Raw genomic sequence first — 23,276 nt, forward strand, 5'->3', positions numbered from 1 at the left:
TTGTATTAGGTACATGAAACGTAGCGAAAAAGTACATTTTGTGTGCACTATGTCATCGCGCACTGATTTTTTTTCCGCAGCAAGCCAGTTTGGTGGAAACACACCACTTGTGGCGAAATGCGCATATTTCTATATGCATATGTCTGAATATTCGCATAAAAATCTGTCGCCAATTGGATGGAAACCTAGCTAATTATACCAATTTGTATGTGTCTGATTCTCTATGTTATGGCAGTTTTGCTTTCAAAAACGTGGTGGTGTGGAATCTGAGAGTATGCTATCAAACTATTTTATGTTGTTTATAACAATGCTGAAAATATATTGTTTAAAATTATTTTATTGAACACTGAATTCAAATGGTAGGCTTAATTATGTTTTCCAAATGACCGCTCTCAACAAATCAAGTCAGCAGCTTTGTTTAGGCTTAACGACCAGTAGGACTAGCCTACGGTCAAATAGACTGCCCTTTGTGTTTTTGTTCCACAGAGCCCCAGCTGATGATTTCTTAACTGGAACCGCTTTATGGAATCTGCTATTTCGAAAGAGAACTAGTGTGGCGTTGTTCTGCTGAGTTGAAGTTTCATTGTGGGATTTCCAAACCCAAGACAGGGCTCTATCTCCATGAGCCCGAAAACGGCAAAACAAGTGACTAAAGAGGAAAAGGAACATGCAACCAGAGGTGAGTAAGTAGCCTACTTAAATTACAGAATTTATGTAGCTTTTTGGAACGCTTTATACGTCACTTTAACTGAAATTTAGGGGTTTAACATAATGTCGGTTAATTATATTTTAATTAGACTAATTCAGTCCCCTCATCAATAATTTAATATCACAACGGTTTTGACTATTAATAAGGCTATCTAAACTCAGTCGATACAATTATACAAATAACAGGGGGAAACGACTGGATAAAAATGTGAACAGTGTAGGCTAAACAGAATATTTACTGTGCATGGATTTTAGCAGTGGCGAGAATATGACGGTATGGGCGTGAAACGAGAGAGAGACACCCAGTCTGTTATGCCAACTGTAAGTGCCATAACAGACAAGAAACAGAAGAGCAAGTAGACCGCGAGCTCTCACTGGTTTCACTACAGGGAGTACAGCGAGCTTTCATAATAACCTCACAGTTATACATTAGAAGAAGAAAAAAGTTCATTCATATGATTTCAGGAAATTAGGAAAATAAAAGCACATAATGCCATCAGATTACATTGCCATAACTTTTAATAATAGGCTAAATGTAATTAAAAATACATATTTAATCATGGTGGGCACTGCAGGCACCTCAGAGACTCCAGGTAATTGTAGCTATTCAGACTCCGGGTAAATCAAAACCGTTATTTCAGTAAGGATGCAACAAAACATCTCTCTCTCTCTCACTCTCTTTTGCTCTCTCCCTCTTTCACTCTTTCTCCCCCCTCTCTGGTAAAAGGTTAGATGTCATTAAGCCAATTTCTAAGGATCCCAAAGGATCTTGAATTTTTAGACTATGGAGCAGATGAAGTTGGTGTAGACATAAACTAATTAAAGTTTATTGAATCATGTGAATTAAGGGGGTTAAATAAAGTGCAGATAAAAGCCACAGAAAGGTTGATAAACATGAGGATTTATAAGTTGAGATGATGGAACTTTTAATTGCCTTTTCCTTAGAGGGAAGTAACATTTAGGTATCTGTGGCAATGTTTCAGCTCAACATCCATATTGGACATTCCAGACAGACTGTCAAAGGGGTATTGTTTTTCTGTGTCAGACTCCAACATCTTGCATAAACAAATGTTTTGTATTTTTATTCCATATGAATTGTTGTGCTATAATGCCCTGTTCTATGCTGTAGACACGAAAACAAGTGACTGGCAGGTTCATTTTTCAAAGTTAATTGACAGTTCAAACTACCTTATTCTAGATTGTTAGGAGGCAGATGGGGCTCTATCTCTGACCATAGCCACAGCTGGCCCTAGGGCTGCAAAACTGCTGTCTCTCAACGCACACCGATCATGTCTGGATACTACCATAGCCATCCTGTCAGCTTATCATGTGCATTAAAGTGTAGGAAGCTGGGGATAAAATAACTTATCATAACTTAACTACACACATATATTTTCTTTCTGATTGAAACATTTTCACCTTATTCATTTATGCCAACTGATCATTTACAGTGCCTGCGGAAATTCAGACACCTTGACTTTTTCCACATTTTGTTAGTTTACAGCCTTATTCTAAAATAGATTAAATAAAAAAACATCCTCGGTAATCTACACACAGTACCCCATAATAATGCATGAAGCAAAAACAGTTGAAAAAAAAAAACAGTTTTTCAAATATATAATATATATATATATATATATATATATATATATATATATATATATATAAAACTGATACCTTATTTACCTAAGTATTCAGATCCTTGGCTATGAGACTTGAAATTGAGCTCAGGTGCATCCTGTTTCCATTGATCATCCTTGAGATGTTTCTACAACTTGGAGTCCATCTGTGGTAAATTCAATTGATTGGACATGATTTGGAAAGGCACACACCTGTCTATATAAGGTCCCACAGTTGACAGTGCATGTCAGAGCTAAAACCAAGCCATGAGGCTGAAGGAATTGTCCGTAGAGCTCCGAGATAGGATTGTGTCGTGGCACAGATCAGGGGAAGGGTACCAAAAAAAGCTATGCAGAACACAGTGGCCTCCATCATTCTTAAATGGATGAAGTTTGGAACCACCAAGACTCTTCCTAGAGCTGGCCACCCTGCCAAACTGAGCAATCAGGGGAGAAGGGCCTTTGTCAGGGAGGTGACCAAGAACCCAATGGTCACTCTGACAGATCTCTAGAGTTCCTCTGTGGAGATGGGAGAACCTTCCAGAAGGACAACCATCTCTGTAGCACTCCACCAATCAGGCCTTTATGGTAGAGTGGCCAGACGGAAGCCAATCCTCAGTGAAAGGCACACGACAGCCCGCTTGGGCCAAAAGGCACCTAAAGACCCTCAGACCATGGAAAATATTTTTTTAAAGATTGAACTCTTTGGCCTGAATGCGAAGCGTCACTTCTGGATGAAACTTGGCACAATCCCTACAGTGAAGTATGGTGGTGGCAGTATCATGCTGTGTGGATCTTTTTCAGCGGAAGGGACTGGGAGACTAGTCAGAATCGGGGTAAAGATGAACAGAGCAATGTACAGGGATATCCTTGATGAAAACTTGCTCCAGAGCACTCAGTACCTCAGACTGGGGCGAAGGTTCACCTTCCAACAGGGAAATGACCCTAAGCACACAGCCAAGACAAAGCAGGAGTGGCTCGGGACAAGTCTCTGAAGTTCCTTGAGTAGCCTGAAAATAGCCGTGCAACGACGATCCCCATCCAACCTGACAGATTTTGAAAGGATCTGCAGAGAAGAATGGGGGAAACTCCCCTAATACACTGTCAAAGGTGCTTCAACGAAGTACTGAGTAACGGGTCTGAATACTTATGTAAATGTCATACTTCATTTTTTATGAATTAGCAATAATGTCTAAAATCCTGTTTTTGCTTTGTCATTATGGGGTATTGTATGTAGATTGATGAGGGGGGGAAAAAACATTTTAATCCATTTTTGAATAAGGCTGTAACGTAACAAAATGTGGAAAAAGTCAATGAGTCTGAATACATTCCGAAGGCAATGTATCTCAAAGACAAAGCAAAATGTATGAGAGGAATCAAGGCTTTTATTGAGGACATTTAAATTCAATTTTGGGCCACCCAACCCCCACCCAGCATTTGTACTAAAAAACCCTCTGTCCAATGTCCTTCACCACAGGCCCTGCTAGTAAACTTTCACATGGCAGGAGCTCCATCGACACATGTCTTGGCAGCATACTCACTCATCCTCAGTACTGGCAGTGCCACTTCACATGTTGCAGTCCAAGTGGTGTACATTACATTCAGAAGAAAGATGCTCAGGCAAGAGATAATTAATATTGGTGTTGTTCCTTTATCTTGCAGGATATTCTGCTGTCTCCGGTGAGAGGCTTATAGACATCAATAATGTGTCAGTTTCTCACTGCGTGTACAGTATGTGTATTGGTAGTGCCAATCTAACTCCTACTAACTTTATGGTAGGCTTTACTATAACCACAGCGCGAGATGTCGCCTTAAGTACCCTGCATTATGTTCTGTTGCTGCAGGACTCTAGCTTCTCATCTGTGGATGTGGTGATTATTGAGTCTCCCTGCCATAATACGTGTTACAAAATCTTCTGCTGTCGATTGAAGAAAGCCATCCGAATGGGAAGAGAAATCTCTCCTGAAGGTTTGTCAACAAAAAGGTTATGTTTGCATCTGGTTTGGCTTTTTGATATAGGGCTTTGGGTTTTGCTTGAATTCAAGCTTTCCTTTGAATGACACGTTGATGTCATTCACCAGGATTATTATGTCCCCTTTCACAGCAGTGGAATCCCCTACCCCCAGCCTGCATGCCCCCCCATTACTGCAGTATACAGACTACATTACTCAGTTTTATTACTCTTACATGCATGTGTGCGCTTGTGCAATATAGCTGAATGGGCTGTGAAAAGAAGTATTGCCATGTACAGTATTTGGTCGAATCTTTCAGAAATGGATCTGATTCTGAATGTTGCAAACACAAATATTCTACCACAACTGCATTCACAATCTGCACTCCACACAAAAAAAGATATGCTTCTGATGATGATAATTTTATTGATGTGATGTTGACCCGTGCTAGACACAACAAACTGCCAACATCCAGAACAGATTTGATTCTGATTCCTTCTGCCCTGCCCTCAAGTGCTTCACAACAATCACCTTGGATTTCACAACTGAGTCGGTGTCTCTCTTCTGCATGTCCGTGTCTCAATGGTGCTGGATGCAGCACAGTAAACCTTCAATGCTTTTTTCCTTCATGGGAGAAGTACTAAGTGATGATGTCTTGTAACACATTATATGAACGTGTGCAGAGCTCTGGGCCCGTATTAATAAAGCATCTCAGAGCTCTGGGCCCGTATTAATAAAGCGTCTCAGAGCTCTGGGCCCGTATTAATGAAGCATCTCAGAGCTCTGGGTCTGTATTCATAAAGCTTCTCAGAGCTCTGGGTCTGTATTCATAAAGCTTCTCAGAGCTCTGGGCCCTTATTCATAAAGCTTCTCAGAGCTCTGGGTCTGTATTCATAAAGCTTCTCAGAGCTCTGGGTCTGTATTAATAAAGCTTCTCAGAGCTCTGTGTCTGTATTCATAAAGCTTCTCAGAGCTCTGGGTCTGTATTAATAAAGCTTCTCAGAGCTCTGTGTCTGTATTCATAAAGCTTCTCAGAGCTCTGGGTCTGTATTCATAAAGCTTCTCAGAGCTCTGTGTCTGTATTCATAAAGCTTCTCAGAGCTCTGGGTCTGTATTCATAAAGCTTCTCAGAGCTCTGGGTCTGTATTCATAAAGCTTCTCAGAGCTCTGGGTCTGTATTCATAAAGCTTCTCAGAGCTCTGGGTCTGTATTCATAAAGCTTCTCAGAGCTCTGGGTCTGTATTCATAAAGCTTCTCAGAGCTCTGGGTCTGTATTCATAAAGCTTCTCAGAGCTCTGGGTCTGTATTCATAAAGCTTCTCAGAGCTCTGGGTCTGTATTCATAAAGCTTCTCAGAGCTCTGTGTCTGTATTCATAAAGCTTCTCAGAGCTCTGGGTCTGTATTCATAAAGCTTCTCAGAGCTCTGGGCCTGTATTCATAAAGCTTCTCAGAGCTCTGGGTCTGTATTCATAAAGCTTCTCAGAGCTCTGGGTCTGTATTCATAAAGCTTCTCAGAGCTCTGGGCCTGTATTCATAAAGCTTCTCAGAGCTCTGGGCCTGTATTCATAAAGCTTCTCAGAGCTCTGGGTCTGTATTCATAAAGCTTCTCAGAGCTCTGGGTCTGTATTCATAAAGCTTCTCAGAGCTCTGGGTCTGTATTCATAAAGCTTCTCAGAGCTCTGGGCCTGTATTCATAAAGCTTCTCGGAGCTCTGGGCCTGTATTCATAAAGCTTCTCGGAGCTCTGGGTCTGTATTCATAAAGCTTCTCAGAGCTCTGGGTCTGTATTCATAAAGCTTCTCAGAGCTCTGGGTCTGTATTCATAAAGCTTCTCAGAGCTCTGGGTCTGTATTCATAAAGCTTCTCAGAGCTCTGGGTCTGTATTCATAAAGCTTCTCAGAGCTCTGGGTCTGTATTCATAAAGCTTCTCAGAGCTCTGGGCCTGTATTCATAAAGCTTCTCAGAGCTCTGGGTCTGTATTCATAAAGCTTCTCAGAGCTCTGGGTCTGTATTCATAAAGCTTCTCAGAGCTCTGGGTCTGTATTCATAAAGCTTCTCAGGGCTCTGGGTCTGTATTCATAAAGCTTCTCAGAGCTCTGGGTCTGTATTCATAAAGCTTCTCAGAGCTCTGGGTCTGTATTCATAAAGCTTCTCAGAGCTCTGTGTCTGTATTCATAAAGCATCTCAGAGCTCTGGGTCTGTATTCATAAAGCTTCTCAGAGCTCTGGGTCTGTATTCATAAAGCTTCTCAGAGCTCTGGGTCTGTATTCATAAAGCTTCTCAGAGCTCTGGGCCTGTATTCATAAAGCTTCTCAGAGCTCTGGGCCTGTATTCATAAAGCTTCTCAGAGCTCTGGGTCTGTATTCATAAAGCTTCTCAGAGCTCTGGGCCTGTATTCATAAAGCTTCTCAGAGCTCTGGGTCTGTATTCATAAAGCTTCTCAGAGCTCTGGGTCTGTATTCATAAAGCTTCTCAGAGCTCTGGGTCTGTATTCATAAAGCTTCTCAGAGCTCTGGGTCTGTATTCATAAAGCTTCTCAGAGCTCTGGGTCTGTATTCATAAAGCTTCTCAGAGCTCTGGGTCTGTATTCATAAAGCTTCTCAGAGCTCTGGGCCTGTATTCATAAAGCTTCTCAGAGCTCTGGGCCTGTATTCATAAAGCTTCTCAGAGCTCTGGGTCTGTATTCATAAAGCTTCTCAGAGCTCTGGGCCTGTATTCATAAAGCTTCTCAGAGCTCTGGGTCTGTATTCATAAAGCTTCTCAGAGCTCTGGGCCTGTATTCATAAAGCTTCTCAGAGCTCTGGGTCTGTATTCATAAAGCTTCTCAGAGCTCTGGGTCTGTATTCATAAAGCTTCTCAGAGCTCTGGGTCTGTATTCATAAAGCTTCTCAGAGCTCTGGGCCTGTATTCATAAAGCTTCTCAGAGCTCTGGGTCTGTATTCATAAAGCTTCTCAGAGCTCTGGGTCTGTATTCATAAAGCTTCTCAGAGCTCTGTGTCTGTATTCATAAAGCATCTCAGAGCTCTGTGTCTGTATTCATAAAGCTTCTCAGAGCTCTGGGTCTGTATTCATAAAGCTTCTCAGAGCTCTGGGTCTGTATTCATAAAGCTTCTCAGAGCTCTGGGTCTGTATTCATAAAGCTTCTCAGAGCTCTGGGCCTGTATTCATAAAGCTTCTCAGAGCTCTGGGCCTGTATTCATAAAGCTTCTCAGAGCTCTGGGTCTGTATTCATAAAGCTTCTCAGAGCTCTGGGTCTGTATTCATAAAGCTTCTCAGAGCTCTGGGTCTGTATTCATAAAGCATCTCAGAGCTCTGGGTCTGTATTCATAAAGCTTCTCAGAGCTCTGTGTCTGTATTCATAAAGCTTCTCAGAGCTCTGGGTCTGTATTCATAAAGCTTCTCAGAGCTCTGGGTCTGTATTCATAAAGCTTCTCAGAGCTCTGGGTCTGTATTCATAAAGCTTCTCAGAGCTCTGTGTCTGTATTCATAAAGCTTCTCAGAGCTCTGGGTCTGTATTCATAAAGCTTCTCAGAGCTCTGGGTCTGTATTCATAAAGCTTCTCAGAGCTCTGGGTCTGTATTCATAAAGCTTCTCAGAGCTCTGGGTCTGTATTCATAAAGCTTCTCAGAGTCGGGGTGCATCTTGGATCAGATTCCCCCTGTCCATATAATCTTAATCAAAAAGGCAAAACTGATCCTTGATCAGTACTCCTACTCTGAGCCACTTTATGAGGGAGAGGTAGAGGTCACTCCTATTTAACTTTCATTTGGCTCCATCTACTGGAGAGTATTCAAGTATAAAGAGTGACAACTCAACAGAGAGAAGTTACCATCAGTTTGTGATTCTCATGCTTCACATAACATAGCTTTCCCTTTGATGATGGTGTCCCTGATATAGCCTATCTTGCAAATACAATATGTAGACTAAAGGATTGGAATTGGATTGGAAAATAATGCCCCTGCCCTGAGATGAGATTATGGGAAATTGTTTCTGGAAGCTGACTATTGTTTCTACCTTGAAGCTTTTCCCAATGACTGTGGAAATGATGTTTGTAAGAGTGGTCAGTTAGTCTTTAGAACGTTACCTAATAATAGACAGGGTCATAATATGCCCGTGTCATATATATATATGTCGTTTATATATTAAATAGCCTTCTCCCTGGACTAATTAGGACTGATTTTAATCTAATGCTTGAAAAGCTAATTTTATTTTGATAATTTCTCTAATGCAAAACCGTTATGATTCACCATGATGACGATCATCTTCATGTCTAAACAGATTATTTGGGGTCGTAACAGGATGGATGCTAATATAATCGTCCGGCGCAGTAGGCCTAGGAACACTCTTCTTCATTACTTCAGCATCTTATTAGCTGCTGATCAAATCTTTAAGGGTGGGGGATTGCTTTGCGTCAGTTTTCTTTCCTTGCCTGTTTTACTAATGTTGTAGGAGAATTCTATGTAATGGAGACCTGCGGTCTATTGGATGTTTATCAATTCAGCCATGAAGACATCAATGTCACAGTCCATAACATTCGCAATTTACAGTATTTTTAACGCCAGGGTGAATAAAATGAACATTTGCCATAACAAAGAATATACGTCTAAGCCATTATAGGCTATTTGATGTTTGTAAAGGGGTTCCCTTATCTTCCCGCACACCAGCGTAGGCTACAGTGGCCCAGTAATGGACGTTTTTGGCCGATCAGCGATGCCTTGGGATAAATCATTAATGAGCATTCCTGAAGACATAATGGCCTTCCACTAATGCGTTCTAATGATCTCCTATCACAACCACGTGCACGGATTTAATGGATGGAATGCCTTTGAGAATTCTCCGTTTAAACTTCGAAAAGTCCTCTCCCCTTTCAGTGTGCATATCGAGAAGAGCTAAAACATTAACACAGAGCTCCTCCTTGGCTCCGCGAAGCATGACTTTCCCTCTCCGGAGATCAACATCAGGTGCGCTCATTTAAATACATTTTATTATTAAAAGATAGACTAATCTTTATGTTTTTTAAATAAAATACAAAAAAAGGCGTTTTGTTCTGGAAGGAGGCCCAGGTCAATTCAATCAAATATTAGGCCAAGCCTACTGATGCCCTCGCCTAATGCTCATGTGAGCATGGATTGAAGTAGTCCCCCCAACCCGGTGTTGATCTTAAAGGTTACGGTCCAAAGAGCTGATGTAGTGACATTCCCTGTCGAATATAATTTAATAGGTGTTTCACAGAAATAGAAGTGTACTTTTGCGCTGTCTAAGGTGCTGAAGTTATAAGTGACGCTCCCTGTCCAACGTTATAAGCGATACATTTGATACATTTGTTTGCTTTCCTGCGATATTTTATGTAAACAAAATGGAACTGTACAAAGTTTAGTTGTTGTTGTTGTTTCTGCGGTTGCTATTTTTAACTGTTGACAATGACAAATGCAGGTGGCGCAATTGAAGATATTATCTGGCCAATATCTTCAGCAAAAGGGCCGAAGACAGAGGGCAATTGAACACCAAAGGAAAGGAAACTGATACTCAAAACAACGAGATTTATAGCACGAATGAAGCAAGACCTATCATTTTATAGCCAAATACTAAAACGGTTATAATAGGGGAAAGTTCTAATAATCTATGGGTAAATGTTTATTTCACATTCAGTTTCAATCACAAATAGTATTGCTTATGCTTTAATTATTCATCAAAATAAAACTAGGAGTCGTCACTCATTGATCCCCTATCAACTTTCATTTATTTTTTAGGTCAAATCATACTCAAATCAACGATTTGTTATTGTTGATGTCGTTGACGTTATTGTTGTTATTGCCGTTTTATTTGTACTCTTCTTATTTTATTATATTGGATGAAAGGTTAATTCAATTTAGGATAGGCCTAAATGCCGCCAAATCCGACACCACAACAAAACGTCAATGCATTTCAATCTGATGACAGATGTGGTTGTTACCTGACTCAAGAGAGGCAACAGACAGATGTTACCCCAAGATGAAGACCCCCACCAAAGCCTTTCTTGAGTCCGAGCTCATGTTCTCAGCGCTTCGGAAAGCACCAATTTAAGCCTCTCGAACGTATAGGCTATTATGCAGATTCACTTTACATGGCCGCAGCCCTATTGGAGAGGCGACAGGGGAGCTGAATGAGCTTAATCTGCCGAAAACACAAGTTAGTTTTAGCAGAAAGCACAAATCTAGGAACACCTCCCTCCCTTGATTATTTTTGCCATGAGACCATAGGGTGCTATCAGTGATCTTCTGTTCTCCCTGGATTTATATGATGCGACGATTTATTTCTGTGTTTTGCATCAGCGTCTCATGCCTTGCCTGTCACATGCCGATATTCAGTTACGAAGATGCCTGCAAAAAGCGCCCGCAGTTTCTCCTAATGCATTTTGTTCAGACTCCTATGCCGCAATTCATATCGCAGAGGTGGAAGGAATAGTAGCGGAATCTCTGCACCAAAATGAGGCAAGACCTCCCCCTCTCGCTCCCTCTCTCTCGCCATAGCCTAACATATATGAGTGTTATACCACGTGGCGCTAACAGCCTTTACTGTAAATCATACTGTAGGTTATGTGGCATTGGCTCCAAACCTGAGGAGAGGATTTGCTTGCGATTGCTGCATTAATGGCACACACAACTATGACAAGAGTTGTTTCATTGATTGAAAAGCATTTTGAGGACTACATTTTTCTCACGGAGGGTGGATGGATGCATCACAGCGGGTGTGCACGCATGAGAAGCTGCAGTGATCAACAACAAATCGAATGTATAAATTGGAGAGGCTAGCTGTTGATTCACAGCTGAAGGCGCACGAACCCATTGGGCACAGACGTCAATTCAACGTCTATTCCATGTTGGTTCAACGCAATTGCATTGAATTGGCATTGAATTGACGTGGAAACAACGTTGATTAAACCAGTGTGTGTCAGTGGGAGGTTTGTCTGCTCGGAACATCCAGTATCTTTTTCTCCAGCTGTGACAATAAAACTATAATGACTTTGTTACGCACTTTAAGGATATAATGGATTATTTGGTTTGCATAAAAACAATACTGCTTAGATTTCATTGGATAATATTCATTATTTGGTGAGTGGTGAATATAGAATTTTCTTCTGGGACGTTTTGCCATCACTAAACCGCCAAACTGGCTATGGCCGCTGCGATCGCCAGCTCCCTCATTCGGCAAAAGAGGGAGCGGGAGCGGGAGAAGGCGAATGCCTGCCGCTGCGCAAGCAGTCCGAATATTTGCAAAGCAGGGGACAGGGGACCCTGTGAGAAACCGAGCAAGCTGAACGTGTTCTCACGCGTCAAACTCTTTGGCTCTAAGAAACGGAAGAGAATAAGTCGACCAGGTGTGCTCTTGAGTGTGATTTCTCGACATAACATAATAACTGTCATCATCATAATCATCATCACCAACAATTCGAACACCACGAACACTTCCATCCTCTCCCATTTTAAATTTGAATACCTCAGAGTAATGGCACATCTGTCCAAATTGTGATGGTATAGTATAAGAAATACATTATTTGACTATCTATCCATCAACCTGTCGTGATCCTGCAAGTCCATGCACTCATCAATTAATTACCTCACTCTAACACATGACACTGTCATCATCGGAAAAGTGCACAACGTATTCACACTGCCATGCTTCTGTTGTGCATTATATTATCATCTTAACAAGAATGCCATTCAAAGTACTGTGTCAGTGTACAGTATCCAGACAGGTAGATGACCTGTTTTTGAAAGTATGAATGAGCTTGATATTGCATGACCAGCCACCACTATCCCAGGTACCCATCACACTGTTTTGGGTTTGTGCCACAGTGTGATGTCTATGGGATGCCTGAGGTTTCTCTGGTATTTTACTACTGACTGTGTGTGAAGCAGTAGAAAACGAGCTAGTATAATTGGACTATAGACTTGGTATATGTCCAATATCTCCTCTCTTCCCTCTTCTCCTGTTCTCACATTCTTCCCTGTTGTATCCACAGAGCCCCAGCTCAAGGGGATAGTGACGAGGCTGTTCAGCCGCACAGGCTTCTGCCTTCAGATGCAGGCTGATGGAACCATCGATGGAACGAAGGACGAGGACAACAGCTATGGTAGGACTATGTGTTTTTGCCTTGAATTCGTTCATATTTCAGATGATTGTGATATAGAATTCAAGAAGAGAGAATAGTCAACTTCACCTCTTTTGCTCAATGTTTTCTGTAGCTCTATGTTCGCTACTACATCTCCAGTAGAATGTTTCTCTTATATTGTCTACACGCATAAAAAAGGTGCTATCTAGAACCTAAAAGGGTTCTTCGACTGTCCCCATAGGAGAACCCTTTGAATAACCCTTTTTGGTTCCAGGTAGAACTATTTTGGTTCCAGGTAGAACCCTTTTGAGTTCCATGTAGAAGCCTTTACACAGAGGGTTCTTCATGGAACCAAAAAGTGTTCTACCTGGAACCAACCATGGTTCTCCTATAGGGACAACAGAAGAACCATGTTTTCTAAAAGTGTACTACCTACCCTCTCTTTTTTATTCCACATTGCAGCTGTGTTCAACCTCATTCCTGTTGGGCTGCGAGTGGTGGCCATCCAGGGGGTTCAGACCAAGCTTTACCTAGCCATGAACAACGACGGCTTCCTCTACACTTCAGTGAGTCTCACTTTACATTTTAGTCATTTAGCAGACACTCTTGTCCAGGGTTAAGTGCCTTGCTCAAGGGCACATCAACAGATTATTTACCTAATCGTCTCGGGATTCAAACCAGCAACCTTTCGCTTACTGGCCAAACACTCTTAACTGCTAGGCTACCTGCTGACTCCTTTGTGTCTCCTACATACTTCCCTAGTTAGGCTTCCATGTGGCAGGATCACATTATAAACATGGTGGGTCGAGCCCTGAATGCTGATTGGCTGACAGCTGTGGTATATCAGATAGTATACCACGGTATGACAAAACATTTATTTTTACTGCTCTAATTGGTAACCAGTTTATAGTAACAATAAGGCACCTCGGGAATTTGTGGTATTGGGGTAATATATAGCGTTGTGTCTTGCCTAAGAACAGCCCTTAGCCGTGGTATATTGGCTATATACCACAAACCCCTGAGCTGCCTTTTTGCTTAAGTATACTACTACCTGTGTTACTGAGCTAATTGATTACATTGAAGGTCACCTTAACAGTCATGTTAATTATATTTAAGCATCAATTGTTGGTGTGAAAACCAAAGTGACTGGAGTGATGACTAAGGTCAGTAGTTGTGCAGTAGTTGCTGTTGCGAGTGTTGCAGTGGCCACCACATTGTGTTTTTAACTTGTAATAGCGATCTTGTCCCTCTGTTTATGTCTCCATTGGTAACCTGGGGGCCATCTTTACGAGAGGGCTGGTTTGTATTCTGGGGAGTTGGAAGTTACCATGGAGACACATGAGTATGGAAATGCTCTCTGAAGTTGGGATTGTTTCAGCTCTGGTGAGGTCATTTAGCAATCTGGATGGAAAAATACAGCATGGGCTGAATGTTAGACAGCGTATTTAGATTCATTCTGTTTATTTAGCTAAGTTGCCTAAAGCTGCCCAATGATTGGATGTGTGTGTGTTTGTGCACGTGTGTGTATGCGTATGATTGGATGTGGGTGTGCATGTGTGTGTGCGTGTGTGCGTGTGTGTGCATATGATTGGATGTGGGTGTGTGTGTGCGTGTGTGTGCATATGAATGGATGTGAGTGTGTGTGTGTGTGCGTATGATTGGATGTCGGTGTGTTTGTGTGTGGGTGCGTGTTTGTGTGTGCGTGTTTTTGCATGCACGTGTGTGTGTTTGTGTGCGTGCGTGTGATTGGATGTGAGTGTGTTTGTGCGTATGTGTGTGTGTGTGTGTGCGTGCGTGCGTGGGTGTGTGTGTGTGCAAGCGAGTGTGTGATTGGATGTGGGTATGTGTATTATCACCATAGACATTGGTGTCTCTTGTAGAATGAGGTTTTGTATCCATCTTTGCCAATTAAAGTATTGACCTTTGACCTTTGTCTGGCAATTGAATGAGTCTGTGTTTTCAAACTGTGCAGGTGAAAAGTAATCAGATCGCCACAACAATCTGAGCTGTTAGAGTGATGGATGAGCAAGCTGTAAGAGTGATGGACATTCCCATCATAGGTCTGTTCACACAGTATGGCAAGCGAGTTTAATTCAGCTCATCAGTCAACTGATGTTTTCACAACTCAATTCTGAAAGCGACCAGTTGTAAGGGATCTCTTACTGCAGATTTGCAGCTGAGCACTTTGCGGCAGGCCTATGCCGTTTAGCAGCTGGGTACTTTGCGGCAGGCCTATGCCGTTTAGCAGCTGGGCACTTTGCGGCAGGCCTATGCTGATTAGCAGCTGGGCACTTTTGGGCCTGCATAGGCTGTTTAGCAGCTGGGCACTTTGCAGCAGGCCTATGCTGATTAGCAGCTGGGCACTTTGGGGCCTGTCTATGTTGATTAGCAGCTGGGCACTTTAGGGCCTGCCTATGCTGTTTAGCAGCTGGGCACTTTGGGGCAGGCCTATGCTTATTTGTAAACTGTGCACGTAAAAGGTTCCCAACCATAGAAATGGAATTGGTCCCAACTTTTAGTACAGCCTTCTGTACTGCTCTGGACAGATTCTGGTAGTGCTTCATGCCAGGTAGTTAGTCCATCCCTTCTGTCCTCATTCACTTCACTTTGGACATTTGATATGAATGGGTAGCCTGGGTGAGAGGGAAATGGCTGAAACTAAGTGAAGCTTTCTTTCTTTCTCTCCCTCTCTTTCTATCCCTTTCTGTTTCTTATCTCTTTATTTCTCTCACATTCACACTCCTGTCTTTATCGCCTCTCTGACTCCCTCTTTAGGAACACTTCACCCCGGAGTGTAAGTTCAAGGAGTCAGTGTTTGAGAACTACTACGTGACCTACTCCTCCATGCTCTACAGACAGCAGCAGTCTGGCAGGGCCTGGTACCTTGGCCTCAATAAAGAGGGAGTCATCATGAAAGGGAACCATGTGAAGAAGAATAAACCATCAGGCCACTTCATCCCCAAGCCACTGAAAGGTGAGTGGGTCTTACTCTAAGGCAGGGGTGGGCAATTCCAGTCCTCGGGGGCCTGATTGGTGTCACAGCTTTGCCCCAGCCCCAGCAAACACACCTGACTCCAATAATCACCTAATCATGATCTTCAGTTTAGAATGACATTTGATCAGCTGTGTGTGTGACACCAATCAGGCCCTCGAGGAGTTGCCCACCCCTGCTCTAAGGCGTCCACATGCTTCCCAGCTGAAACCGTTTGGAAGGGTTGGTGCATATATTATGATGACGTTTTGTGACGTTTTTGTTTGTTTTGGACTTTTTGGGGGACTGTTCAGCACACAAACATTTTTCTGGAGACAAGCCGAAGTCGGTAGCTGAAGTCTACGCCCCTTCGTTGGTGATTGGTCAACAGTAGGGATTCTTCAATAAAGTCTGTTGTCATTCAACAAGAGACAAATCATTTTTTCATGCACATTTTTCATTGAGAAATACTGCAGCATAAATCTTAAATGTAAAAGTGCACGACTAAGATTACCTCGACAAAAACGTCAAAATTAATGACAGCAATTTACATATCAGATTTCTTGAGTTATCTTAATTCAGACTATTTTGAGGAAGTGTATACTGGCTATGGCATCTCAAAATGGACAAACTGTAAGGGCCGACGCCGGACAGGAGAAGCAGGTACGGGGAGTCAGACATTTATTCGGGAACAGACAAGGAAACAAGACAGGAACAGCGTCGGAACCCGGGTAACACGGACATGAGACAATTAATCCTGAACCAGGGAACAGAGCTTGGGAACAGACAGATATAGGGAAGGTAATGACACAAGTAATTGAGTCCACGTGAGTCCAATGATCACTGATGCGCGTGACGAGGGGAAGGCAGGTGTGCGTACTGATGGTGGCTTGAGTGCGTAATGCTGGGGATCCTGGCCCCCTCGAGCGCCAGGGGGAGGAGGAGCGGGAGCAGGCGTAACACAAGCAGTACTATTGCCACTTTTTTTCTTATTTTTCAAGCTAATGTCTTTTAAGGGAGCCGAATGGAAGCATGCTGATGTCTTTACTCTGAGAGGCTGTGAGTGGGTCTTACTCTGTGTGTGTTGAAGTTTGTTGGGGTAACTGTTGAAGTTACGGGCCTTGTTAGAAAGACTCCCCCTAGTATATCGTTGCATTTTACAGAAGAATATCATGTTTGTCAAAGGCTCTGCACAATACAGATAACCAGAGTTGATTTTTACCAAACTTGACACCCTATCTGCTTCTTTGTCTTCCAGTTGCCATGTACAGGGAACCCTCTCTCCATGATCTGACCGAGTTCTCCCACTCCGGCAGCGGTACTCCCACCAAGAGCCGTAGTGCATCAGCCCTGCTGAATGGAGGAAGGAAGACACTGAGCCAGAACGAGCAGTCCACATAGCTGTGGTGGTCAGCGTCAGGCAGAGGGCGGTTCTCACTGTAAGCAGACTCAACTGATCCTCATCAAACTGAACAGGTGGAGAGGAAGCAAATTAGCTTAGCTTAGTGTGTACTGAAACCACTGTGACAGACTATGACATCATCAATTCAATAAATCCATGAGCGAGCTTCTGCGGGTCAACTTTGCTATGAACTTCGATACGAAAAGCCATTTTGCTGGTCTGGAATTTATATTCTTCCTTGTATTCTTGAGCATATGTAGTGTATTACCAATGTATATCTCTCTGAAGGTCTTGAGAGGGAGAGTTACTGGTCAGTATTTATGTGGTCCATCAACTGTTGCTTTCATGCCTCCTAAAAAAAGCTTTTTTGTGTGTTTGAGTCCAAGGTGTACATATCTGCAAGCCTTCTGCCTCGTCTACCATATAAATTGCTTGCCAGCTATACTGATTGCGATCATTTGTTCCTGTGTACCAAAGAGTCAGCGTGTTTCTCTAGTTTTACTCAAGGCAAAGAAAGAAAGGAAGAAAGAAAGAAATCGAATCACAAGCATAGGCCAATTCCTAAATCTGTCTTACCTACTACTAAAACGACACACTGTGTAGTGTGTACCAATCGTACTACAAACTGTGTAGTGTGTACTAATCGTACTACATACTATTTAGAACGTACTGTTTAGTAAACATTTATGCAGTAAGCAACAAATATCAACATACTAGGCTCCCATACTGAGAATGCATCATCTAATGCACAATTGCGTTGTTTTCCGACATTCATTCATTCTTTTTGGTACAACCCATCCCCCCCTTTTCTGATTATCAGCTGATATGTTGTCAAACACACGTGGGTCTAAAAAGACTCATCTCTTCCTCAATAGCATGACATCCTGGCATTTAAAGCATTTTCAAAATGTGTCATACTATGAAAGGTTCTATTTTGGCATACCCATCAGTCTACGAGTTACAACACAAGGAGACGAGGGGTAATCAGACACGGACAATGTGTGGTCTACAGCAACTTGTTTTAATAATACAATAGAGAAGCAGAGTAGTTGTTTAAAAACTTATGCCAACCCTTTTACAGTATTGTGTCATTAGTAGTCTCCTTTGACAAACTATAAACAACATTTCATATGGTATTTAGATGTATTCAGTCATTTGTTTGTGTGTGTGTGTGTGTGTGTGTGTGTGAAAGGATATTAACATAATCCTTGATTTTTTTTTCACCATCAAATGGGGATTATTAGTGAAATTGAGGGCTCTTACAGATTAAATGATTGTTTGTATTCTCCTGCATTGTTTTTTCCCCCTGGAACCGAATAGATGCTTATGTCTATCATTTTGATTGATTGATTGTTTGATTGACACTATTATTGCATGGAAGACTGTGGACCTCTGGGAAATAGCAGCATGATGTACTGTAGGTCTACTATGCTTATTATCTACCTGTTTTGGACGCTGTGCTCCAGTCTATACCAGACTACAAGTGAATGATCCACAGAGCACAGATACACTTTTAATCTGGTACCTTCTTGCAGTAGGTTATTTGTTGTTCTAACGAAAATGCACTGAATAAAATGTTTATAAGGAAATACGATTTTTGTTAAATTGTGCTTTATTTTTTGTCCTTCTTTCCCACCTGTTGATATTGGCTCCACCCCAGGCATGAATGGGTTATTCATTAATCCACCATCATCAACACCATCATATGGAAGGTATAGATAGATCATCATCAATTAATCCCTAGGGAACTGAGCCCATACTCATTCACAAAGCATCTCAGAGTAGGAGTGCTGATCCAGGACCAGTTTTGTATTTTAATCATAATGAATAAGATTATATGGGCAGGGGGGACCTGATCCTAGATCAGGACTCTTGCTCTGAGATGGTTTGTGAATGAATGTGATTAGGCCATTTTGCTGTGGTGTTAGCTAGAGGCTGAAAGGCCAATAATATTGATCTGTAATGATGCCTCACATGTTGAAATACAAGGCCTTCTCAACAGGAGAGTGACTGAGCCAATCAGAGTGGAGCTCAACTCTAGAGCTCTGCTTGAGATGGTATAGACAGTACAAACACTATTATAAATGAGAGAGAGGGAGGAGAGAGAAAGGGTGCAGGAGAAATCGTGCAGTCTAAAGAACATTTGGTTGAGCATGTTTATTCGCCATAGAACGAAATGCAGTACAAATGTGAGGCGAGCTCTTCAGTGCAGGGTGGGTGGAGAAAGCATAGCAGCACATGGTAAAAAACACAGCAGTAGTGGGCTGCGGATCCTGACAGAGATCATTATAGCTTCGGTATTTTCATTGCTGCCGGTGGGAGAGGGCGGTCAGACCGACGACTGGAATGACAATATATTTTGTTGTCCCGCAGTTTATCTGGAAACGGTTGTCTTCCTGATTTGTATCCGTTAGCCTACGCCTATGTATTGTATTAAAAGCACACCTTTGTCGCAATTATTCAGACACTCAGAATTCGCAGCTTCAACTTCAATAGCCTACCTCTCCTCTCAATGTCGTCTCTATCTCTCCTAGTTGGGCGTGCGAGATCAAGTGCGCGTAGTAGCCTATATGTGTGGTCTCATTGAAATAGAGTAGGCTGCCTATGCATGGGCGGAGAATCACGTGGCAGTTACCTTTCCAAGGAAATTAACTTAAATATGATTAGACTAGTTTACTACAGTGTCTTAAATGTTGATAATGGAAAGAAGTGCAGGGCGCTCAACCGACGTGAGCCGAGGTGCAATACAAAAATGTGATCATTAGAAAGGAGAAATCGCAGGGAGCGCAATGGCCACCATAGTGAGCGAGCTTTGCGCCTTTTTATTTTCAATAAATATTGATTACCCATTTATTTATCTCTGCCTGCAAATCGTCCCGCTCCTAAAAGGTAGGGTATATCATATACAGTTGAAGTCGGAAGTTTACATGCACCTTAGCCAAATACATTTAAACTCAGTTTTTCACAATTCCTGACATTTAATCCTAGTAAAAATTCCCCATTTTAGGTCAGTTAGGATCTTATTTTAAGAATGTGAAATGGCAGAATAATAGTAGAGAGAATTATTTATTTCACTTTATAATTCTTTCATCACATTCCCAGTGGGTCAGAAGTTTACATACACTCAATTAGTATTCAGTAGCATTGCCTTTAAATTTTTCAACTTAGTTCAAACATTTTGGGTAACCTTCCACAAGCTTCCCACAATAAGTTGGGTGAATTTTGGGCCATTCCTCCTGACAGAGCTGGTGTAACTGAGTCAGGTTTGTAGGGCTTCTTGCTTGCACACACTTTTTCAGTTCTGCCCACACATTTTCTATAGGATTGAGGTCAGGGCTTTGTGATGGCCACTCCAATACCTTGACTTTGTTGTCCTTAAGCCATTTTGCCACAACTTTGGAAGTATGCTTGGGGTCATTGTCCATTTGCAACCAAGCTTTAACATCCTGACTGATGTCTTGAGATGTTGCTTCAATATATCCACATAATTTCCCTTCCTCATGATGCCATCTATTTTGTGAAGTGCACCAGTCCCTCCTGCAGCAAAGCACACCCACAAAATGATGCTGCCACCCCTGTGCTTCCCGGTTAGGATGGTGTTCTGTGGCTTGCAAGCATCCCCCCTTTTTCCTCCAAACACGAAGATGGTCATTATGGACAAACAGTTCTATTTTTGTTTCATCAGACCAGAGGACATTTCTTCAAAACGTACAATATTTGCCCCCATGTGCTGTTGCAAACTGTAGCCTGGCTTTTTAATGGCGGTTTTGGAGCAGTGGCTTCTACCTTGCTGAACGGCCTTTCAGGTTATGTCGATATAGGACTCATTTTACTGTGGATATAGATACTTTTGTATCTGTTTCCTCCAGCATCTTCTCAAGGTCCTTTGCTGTTGTTCTGGGATTGTTTTTTCATCTCTAGGAGACAGAACGCGTCTCCTTCCTGAGCGGTATGACGACTGCGTGGTCCCACAGTGTTCATACTTGCGTACTATTGTTTGTACAGAGGAACGTGGTACCTTCAGGCGTTTGGAAATTGCTCCCAAGGATACACCAGACTTGTGGAGGTCTACAATATTTTTCTGAGGTCTTGGCTGATTTCTTTAGATTTTCCCATGAGGTCAAACGAAGAGGCACTGAGTTTGAAGGTAGGCCTTTAAATACATCCACAGGTACACCTCCAATTGACTCAAATGATGTCAATTAGCCTATCAGAAGCTTCTAAAGCCATGACATAATTTTCTGGAATTTTCCATGCTGTTTAAAGGCACAGTCAATTTAGTGTATGTAAAATTCTGACCCACTGGAATTGCGATACAGTGAATTATAAGTGAAATAATCTGTCTGTAAACAATTGTTGGAAAAATTACTTGTTTCATGCACAAAGTAGATGTCCTAACCGACTTGCCAAAACTATAGTTTGTTAACAAGAAATTTAGGGAGTGGTTGAAAAACGAGTTTTAATGACAACAACCTAAGTGTATGTACATTTCTGACTTATCTTCCCAAGGAAATGTACTTCCTAAATATGATCAGGCTATAGTTTACTACATTGGCTAGAAATACATATTGATCACCCATATTTGTCTCCGTCTAACAATCGCCCACTCTTAAAATGTAGGCTATAAAAATAGCTAAAAAGAAAGTGCAAGTCTCTCCAATTCTGCTCTCTTCAAAATACGTCTAGCATATTGGCTGATATAGCCCAGTAATACAGATAGCCTAATATAATGGGCCACTTGAATAGCCGAATACAATGGGCCACGTGAGGATCTCTGGTAACTTAACCTATTTGTTAGTTGTTTTTTTTGCACATTAATGATATTGCCTATAGGGCGCAATATTGCTGGGACCATGGCTGGCAAGTGAGCTACGTCACATACGCCTAAAATAACATTGCGGGTATGTGTTTGGGTTGGGGACCAGTTCCTGCGTTTAGGGGGTGGGAGTTGCACAGAAAGCCAGCGGGTGCGGGTGGGAGCGAGATGAAGAAGTCAGTCCTGCACAGGCCTCTACACAACAGGGACTGACTGAGACTCTGGGCTTATAGACCTCCTGCATTGGTAACGATTATGGTATTGATGACAACAGAGAGAACAGCACACATCCTTGACAGCAATCAATAGATGGATCTATAGCCCTGGTTTGAAGAATAAGGTAAACATGCAACACATGCAAGAGCAATGAATAATATACCACCCTTATCAATACCTCTTGAGGGGTCAAAAAAGGGTCAATGGTGGGGAGAAGGGAACGTTATTTATCTGTTATATTTCTCAGCCGATGAGACTTTCATCTAGATAGCCATTACTATTAGGAGATACATATCACATGTCATGTAATTGATATCTAAATGGCCTACTCATTGACAGCTTAAGAGTGACTGATAAGAGTGGGATATTATTCACTGCTCTGGCCTGTGTGGCATGCTTGCCTTATCCTTGATGCTCATGACAATGGCTAACTTCCAACAATAATTGCATAATTGCAGATGAAGGGCCATGCTGTGGTACTTGCTAAGATCCTAACCCCTCAACCTCTGATCTGCTACTGGCCATTCATTTGACCCCTGTTGTCATGTTTGTTGGGGAATCACACACACTCAGCCTCATGATTAAATACAATAATTTAACTCTTTTTACTGTCTGTGAGGCCAGCTCTTAGATCATGTGTGAGGTCAACTCTTAACTCATGTGTGAGTTCAACTCTTAGCTCATGTGTGGCCTCCTGAGTGGCGCAGTGGTCTAAGGCACTGCATCACAGTGCTAGCTGTGCCAATAGAGATTCTGGTTTTGAGTCCAGGTTCTGTCGCAGCCGGCCGTGATCACCTCATCTCTGTACCTCACACATACAACTATATTCTAGATCACCTGTACTCCACACACAGAGACGCGTACAAAGCTCTCCCTCGCCCTCCATTTGGCAAATCCGACCACAGCTCTATCCTCCTGATTCCTGCTTACAAGCAAAAATTAAAGCAGGAAGCATCAGTGACTCGGTCTATAAAAAAGTGGTCAGATGAAGCAGATGCTAAACTACAGGACTGTTTTGCTTTCACAGACTGGAACATGTTCCGGGATTCTTCCGATGGCATTGAGGAGTGCACCACATCAGTCACTGGCTTTATCAATAAGTGCATTGAGGACGTTGTCCCCACGGTGACTGTACGTACATACCCCAACCAGAAGCCATGGATTACAGGCAACATTCGCACTGAGCTAAAGGGTAGAGCTGCCGCTTTCAAGGTGCAGGACTCTAACCCGGAAGCTTACAAGAAATCCTGCTGTGCCCTGCAACGAAAGCGTCAATACAGGGCTAAGATTGAATCATACTACACCGGCTTCGACGCTCGTCTTATGTGGCAGGGCTTGTAAACTATTACAGACTACAAAGGGAAGCACGAGCTGCCCAGTGACACGAGCCTACCAGACGAGCTAAATCACTTCTATGCTCGCTTCGAGGCAAGCAACACTGAGGCATGCATGAAAGCATTAGCTGTTCCGGATAACTGTGTGATCACGCTCGCCGCAGCCG

At 42.4% G+C, this 23,276-nt stretch overlaps 1 protein-coding gene across 3 annotated transcripts; it reads left to right on the plus strand.

The window, feature by feature from the left end:
- The first annotated feature begins 492 nt into the window (after positions 1–492).
- Positions 493–18,334, plus strand: LOC112231165 (fibroblast growth factor 13). 3 transcript variants are annotated; one of them, XM_024397757.2, is made up of 5 exons: positions 493–679; positions 12,281–12,391; positions 12,833–12,936; positions 15,146–15,344; positions 16,600–18,334. In XM_024397757.2, the coding sequence occupies exons 1-5, from the start codon at positions 622–624 to the stop codon at positions 16,740–16,742; spliced, it is 615 nt and encodes a 204-aa protein (XP_024253525.1). In that variant the 5' UTR covers positions 493–621; the 3' UTR covers positions 16,743–18,334. The 3 variants fall into 3 exon arrangements, with proteins under 3 accessions (XP_024253525.1, XP_024253526.1, XP_024253524.1); XM_024397758.2 differs by lacking the exon at positions 493–679 and adding an exon at positions 4,178–4,295; XM_024397756.2 differs by lacking the exon at positions 493–679 and adding an exon at positions 10,557–11,635.
- Positions 18,335–23,276: the final 4,942 nt, after the last annotated feature.

The sequence above is a fragment of the Oncorhynchus tshawytscha genome, linkage group LG33 (assembly GCF_018296145.1).
Source record: "Oncorhynchus tshawytscha isolate Ot180627B linkage group LG33, Otsh_v2.0, whole genome shotgun sequence".
NCBI lineage: Eukaryota > Metazoa > Chordata > Actinopteri > Salmoniformes > Salmonidae > Oncorhynchus > Oncorhynchus tshawytscha.